Genomic DNA, 6,686 nt, shown 5'->3' with positions numbered 1-6,686 from the left:
AGATGTGCAACCTGGAACGATAATACTGTATAAGCAGAAACATTTTTTAAGTTACCATATATGGCAAATTGCTATGCGGCTATGATAACTTTTAATTTTTTTTTTTTTACTGTCTCATTTTAAAACTGCACCGCTCAATACGTATATAGATTGATTAAAGCTGTCTATACCCAATCGCATTCAGCTGTCTGCACACTGGGCAACGCCCACATTGGGACAGACCCGACCTTCTTTCGATCGCTTTCAAACTCTGCTAACGGGACAGGTCAGCTCTGCACAGGGGAAGCGGCGTCTCCTCGGATCTGATGAGCAGCGGGACTGAGCTGAAGCAGCCTCAGTGACCACACCCACTCTCCGCAGTTTTCGGGCGTGTTTCTGTGTTAAGTTTTCAGGCTTCAGAAACAAACAGCGGGCTGGTTGCGGTTTTGTTTTGAAACGAAATGACAGTTTGCAGTATGCAAACGCATTAACAAGTGTTGTCTTAACTGTGTATTTCAATTTATTGAATGTAAAACATTTCCTTAGGTGTAAATAAATAAATAACGACCGGAAAGATGAACCGAGGAGCAGGGGTAGATGCTGCGGGTGAGTCGAAAGAGACCGGAGGTACCGATGCCAACCCAGGCGGCGGAACAGAAGCAGGTACCGGGGAGCCGGATTCAGTTCCCCCCGGTACCGACGCTTCAGGACTAGATGTCGTGTCCATGCTTTGGACTTTTGGGAAGTGTTTGGGGTCGCTTTTGCCCGTGTATCTGGCTGGGTATTTGGGGCTTGGCATCGGCGTCGTGGTTTTCGGGCTAATGCTGTACATGGGATGGAAGTTTGTTCGGGAAGGCAAAGAGAACCGGCTGCGGTCCGCCATGTACTTTCTGGAGAATGAAGAAGACGTCACTACCGGCAGGATTTTCAGGAGCAAACGGGACCTACCCGCCTGGGTAAGAGAAACGCACACACAAACTGCATTTCTTTAATTGCTGTTGTACAAAGTATAGATTTGAACGCCTTTTTACGCTTTGTAAACGTGAATGCATATATTACAACGACAAGTGGCAGAGTTGCATTCATTTGCACAAAGAATCGTCTAGTTGCATAAATAAACACGTTAAATGTTTTTTTTAGACTTTGTTTTTTTTCTCTGCCCCTGCCTACTAGTCGTGTACTCATGCCAAGGACGTCCCGGGTCTTAGCGCCGACGGTTCAACAGTGTATAGAGAATGCGTCCCAAACTCGCGGAAGATCATATTGTACTTTGATATTGAATTCGTATGCATAGCTAGCATGTACAACATTAAACCGAGACACAAACCTTAAAGCCTTATAACGTAACTGTACCCCGCAGTGTACATGTAAGAGCATGTGTCTGTATGCGGAGATAGTTAACTCAGTCATAATCCGAATTTGTAACACACGGTGACTTTCTTAATGCTGGCTTGCAGTATTTTTTCCCAAATGCAGTCTCCCGCATTTCGACTGCTTGCCAAAATATTTCAGTGTTGTGCAGCTTGAGCTGCAGTCACTCGGGACTCGTGGTGGTGGGGGTGGGGAGTCAGACAGCTGCGTCACGGATGTAAACTCATTTTGTGTTCTTGGATGAATTTGCCGAACCCTTCCCACACATGCAGTCTGTCATCATGAAGCGACAGGCGGTACAGTACTGTCTGGGAGCTGGGATAGAGTGGAGGCAAGCATCCAGGGTGTCCCATGAATCAGGCATCGCAGGCAGTGTCTCCTATTCAGTTATTCAGGATGGTTATAACAGAGGACCACACCCTGCTGACCAGCTGCACCACACAGCAGCATGAATGTGTGCCTCTTGCTGAAAGACATTTCACCCCTGAAAGAAACCGACCACCGATATTACAAGTTCTAAGATGCCCGAGTTATGAGACGCCCTGTATATCAATATGATTTATTATAACCACTGATACGGTGGCGATGAAACTTGGTAAGGACATTCTTCAGCACAACCTGTACGTAGATCACGCTTGCATTACTGTATCTGGAATCGTTTGGAAATATCCTTCAGCATTATCTTCTGTGCCTGTGCTGCAGCTGCAGTGCGATGAGATGTGAATGCAGCTGCAGCAGCTAATGCTGCTTCAGTTCACAGCAGTAGCTGAACCACTGTCTGCACACATTAATCTAGAGCTGATCAGTACAGACTGGTTTACTGATGCTAGTTACCTGCAGCAGTGCAGATCAGATGAATGCATTCACATCTCATCGCATAGCGTTTGTTCCCCGTATTTATCCCTCTCACTAAATGTGGTGCTATTCCTGAACAGATAAGCAGCACGTCCTTAAATACATGCAGAAGATGAGCGCAGTTTACCACAGTAGACAGAGGCTGGGCGTGAACTGGTGACCCCCACACACCGCAACACCTTCCCTGGAACTCTCTTCTCAATCAGATGCGGTTTATGCATCATCAGCCACAAATGAAGGAAACGCCTCCCCAGAATGTAGACTTTGATAGAGGGCTGCAGGCAGGTGCTTGGTTGGCAAGCGCTTCTAATGTGCAAGTTACTATCATGAGGAGCTGTCTCAAAAGAGATGGTTCTATCAGTGAGACACATTGGAGAACAGACTTCACTGATCCCCAGCCCCACTGCAGCTGAAGGAATCAGGCTGGCAGTCTTGAGCAATGGTTATATGTCCCTCGAATCTAAACCCCTTTCCAAGTCTAAACCCCACTGACAGTATTAATGCAGCATGTTAAATACAGTATTTCCCTTGACATTAGAAGGGAATAGCACAATATTGCCCCGATTGAGAACTCACAGGTATTTCTGAACTCTGTGCAGACAGTACCACAGTACCACATCAGTACCAGACAGACAGTGTGCTGCAATAGCATTGCAGACAGTACCACATCAGTACCAGACAGTGTGCTCCACTGCACTGTGTCCCCATTGCTGGTAATGCTGAGATCTGCAAACGGGGCCACAGGGGAGTTTTTTAATTGTTACATTTGAATTGCAAACCATCTGCAGCCTGCATGGAAATAGTAGTTTTGAATGCTAATGAGTTTCTGCAATGATGACGGCCAAGACTGAAGCAAAGAATTGCGTATTAAAACCTTGGTTTGTTCAACAAATCCACTTCACCAGGCATGTTAGTTTTGTAAGTCGCCCCGCCTTGATGGTTTGTGTGTATTGGCAGTTGATTGTTTACTATGTAATCAAAGAGAGTTGATACTGACTAAATCGTGAAGCCCCTCTCCACCAATCACAGCACTCGTATCCCAAACATTCCAGTGCATCTTGATTTTGAATTCTATTTACATGACACCACAGTCCATTGACAAGACCCAACACAATTCAGCACTGTGAAAATAGAACACATGGCTCTGTTTACACTGCAGCAGGACTGACTAGGAGCTGTCCCTTAGACAAACACACACACATTAATTACTAAAGCTATAGGTGTGTGTGTATATATATATACAGTACTGTGCAAAAGTTTTAGGCAGGTGTGAAAAAATGCTTTCAAAAATAGACATGTTAATAGATTATATTTATCAATTAACTAAATGCAAAGTGAGTGAACAGAAGAAAAATCTAAATCAAATCCATATTTGGTGTGACCACCCTTTGCCTTCAAAACAGCATCAATTCTTCTAGGTACACTTGCACAAAGTCAGGGATTTTGTAGGCATATAGTCAGGTGTATGATTAAACAATTATACCAAACAGGTGCTAATGATCATCAATTCAATATGTAGGTTGAAACACAATCATTAACTGAAACAGAAACAGCTGTGTAGGAGGAATAAAACTGGGTGAGGAACAGCCAAACTCAGCTAACAAGGTGAGGTTGCTGAAGACAGTTTACTGTCAAAAGACATACACCATGGCAAGACTGAGCACAGCAACAAGACACAAGGTAGTTATACTGCATCAGCAAGGTCTCTCCCAGGCAGAAATTTCAAGGCAGACAGGGGTTTCCAGATGTGCTGTCCAAGCTCTTTTGAAGAAGCACAAAGAAACGGGCAACGTTGAGGACCGTAGACGCAGTGGTCGGCCAAGGAAACTTACTGCAGCAGATGAAAGACACATCATGCTTACTTCCCTTCACAATCGGAAGATGTCCAGCAGTGCCATCAGCTCAGAATTGGCAGAAAACAGTGGGACCCTGGTACACCCATCTACTGTCCGGAGAAGTCTGGTCAGAATTGGCCTTCATGGAAGACTTGCGGCCAAAAAGCCATACCACCGATGTGGAAACAAGGCCAAGCGACTCAACTATGCACGAAAACACAGGAACTGGGGTGCAGAAAAATGGCAGCAGGTGCTCTGGACTAATGTGAAATATTTGGCTGTAGCAGAAGGCAGTTTGTTCGCCGAAGGGCTGGAGAGCGGTACACGAATGAGTGTCTGCAGGCAACAGTGAAGCATGGTGGAGGTTCCTTGCAAGTTTGGGGCTGCATTTCTGCAAATGGAGTTGGGGATTTGGTCAGAATTAATGGTCTCCTCAATGCTGAGAAGTACAGGCAGATACTTATCCATCATGCAATACCATCAGGGAGGCATCTGATTGGCCCCAAATTTATTCTGCAGCATGACAACGACCCCAAACATACTGGGAAAGTCATTAAGAACTATCTTCAGCGTAAAGAAGAACAAGGAGTCCTGGAAGTGATGGTATGGCCCCCACAGAGCCCTGATCTCAACATCATTGAGTCTGTCTGGGATTACATGAAGAGAGAGAAGCAACTGAGGCTGCCTAAATCCACAGAAGAACTGTGGTTAGTTGTCCAAGATGTTTGGGCCAACCTACCTGCCGAGTTCCTTCAAAAACTGTGTGCAAGTGTACCTAGAAGAATTGATGCTGTTTTGAAGGCAAAGGGTGGTCACACCAAATATTGATTTGATGTAGATTTTTCTTCTGTTCACTCACTTTGCATTTTGTTAATTGATAAATATAAACTATTAACATGTCTATTTTTGAAAGCATTCTTATTGTACTGTATATATATACACACACACACACAGCCTATTCGTGACAATGAAGGTCAGTGCTGTGTAGGTGAGCAGTCACTTTGTATCGGGCAGAGGAGAACGAAACCACCTTTGTGAAGCTGTGGTTTTGTTCTGACTGTGCCACAGAACCCTGCACAGGAAGTGAGGCATCTTTAGCTGTGCCTCGTTCAATAACCGAAAACATCCGCCAGCACAAAGAGAGAGACGAGTGAAAAGAGAGTGAGCTTTGTGTGGATTGTGTGCGTCACTCCTTCGTTAAATTAGGTTGCTTGTTGACACTACTGTACGTTTCAGTTTGAATGTGCTTGTGTAGAATCGGTTGATCCCTAACAATGTAGCTTTAAAATGTACTGAAATAAATCTGATTGGGAAGCTATTGTAATCCCAGTGTACTACCCTGAAGAGATGCTACAGCAGAAGCATTATTGGATGACAGTATTGCCAGGGAATCTGGAACAGGTTACAGCACCCACAAACTCTTCATTATAAGTTAAGCCCCTCCCATACACCCAAACCCCTCCCAAGTGTTGTAACAGCTCCACTCTGTGTGTTTTAAGCTCCTCCCACCCACCAAACCCTTCACCTGTTCTAAGCCCCTCCCATGTGCTAACTCCTCCCCATGTTCTAAGCCCCTCCCACATAACAGACCTTCATGTGCTCTGTCCTCTGCCCCTCTTATGTTAAACCTTTTGGTTCTAAGCCCCTCTATTTTTTAAACCACTCCCCCATGTTCTAAACTACTCCTCCAATCACCTCTAGTGGATGTAAGTTCCTCCTGTATGCTGTAAGCCCCTCTCACACACACCACTTAGTTCTGAGCCCCTCCCACACACTGGAGTTAGGGGACAGTCTGTCTGCAACTCGGAGTGATAGCAGAGTGTGGAGCCATGCAGGAGAACGAGCTGCTGGCTGCCCCGACTCACACACTCGCTCCCCAGGGAGCTGAGCTCAGACATTCCCTTATATAGTCACTGCTGAGAGCAGGAAAGACTGCAGAATATCCCAAGAATGAGCTGAAATTCACAGGCCTGAGAGAGAGAGAGAGAGAGAGAGAGAGAGAGAGAGAGAGAGGGGGGGGGGTGAGGGGACAGGGCAGCATCATACTGTGTTAGGTCTGTTTAAATGATCAGTGCTTTTCCATGACAAACTGCAGAGCATCAAAACCTCCTGCAGTTTAACTTTCATAAGATGACATTATTGTTGGTTCCCCTCTTCTTGTGATCTGCTGGGCCCTTGCTGTTTTTTTTATATTTTAATTCAGGACTGATCCTTAATAACATCCTGTGCTGTTGGTAAATTTCACTCCAATCAGACCATGTGACCTACAGCACAGGAAGTCACTCGGCGTCGTTTGTTCTACTGTGTTCTATTGTATATCCCAAATGAAAGAGCCGTGGCTTCCAGGAACATGTTACCACATCGTGCCCCCGTAGAGCCTGCTCCTGTGCTGCAGTTCATACAGAACCACTGTCTACATGGCCGTTAATGGAGTATAGGGAGGGTGTATTGCTCACACTTCAACCAGACCTGCAGTAAAGACAAGAAGCAACAGTTTATCTCCAGTGCTGCATTTAAAATGTTTGAATTTCCCAAAAGGCGAGCCAGCAATAGTCCTAACAAAGCTCATAACAGGTATGAAAATTGATTTTAAAGCGTTGGTTAGTACACTAGAATCGGTCCTTCTTGGTGCAGTATGTATTATTT

General features: G+C 45.2%; 1 protein-coding gene across 1 annotated transcript in view; it reads left to right on the top strand.

Annotated features, from left to right (window-relative positions):
* The first annotated feature begins 234 nt into the window (after positions 1-234).
* The window catches only part of LOC117401053 (extended synaptotagmin-1-like), a 34,928-nt gene continuing 28,476 nt past the window's right edge, over positions 235-6,686 (top strand). Inside the window, exon 1 of the mRNA XM_059013241.1 lies at positions 235-935. Coding sequence (XP_058869224.1) covers positions 555-935 — 381 coding nt within the window. The 5' untranslated portion in view covers positions 235-554. The remainder of the gene's footprint in view (positions 936-6,686) is intronic.

The sequence above is a fragment of the Acipenser ruthenus genome, chromosome 45 (genome assembly GCF_902713425.1).
Source record: "Acipenser ruthenus chromosome 45, fAciRut3.2 maternal haplotype, whole genome shotgun sequence".
Lineage (NCBI taxonomy): Eukaryota > Metazoa > Chordata > Actinopteri > Acipenseriformes > Acipenseridae > Acipenser > Acipenser ruthenus.
This window is presented reverse-complemented; position numbering and strand designations above follow the sequence as displayed.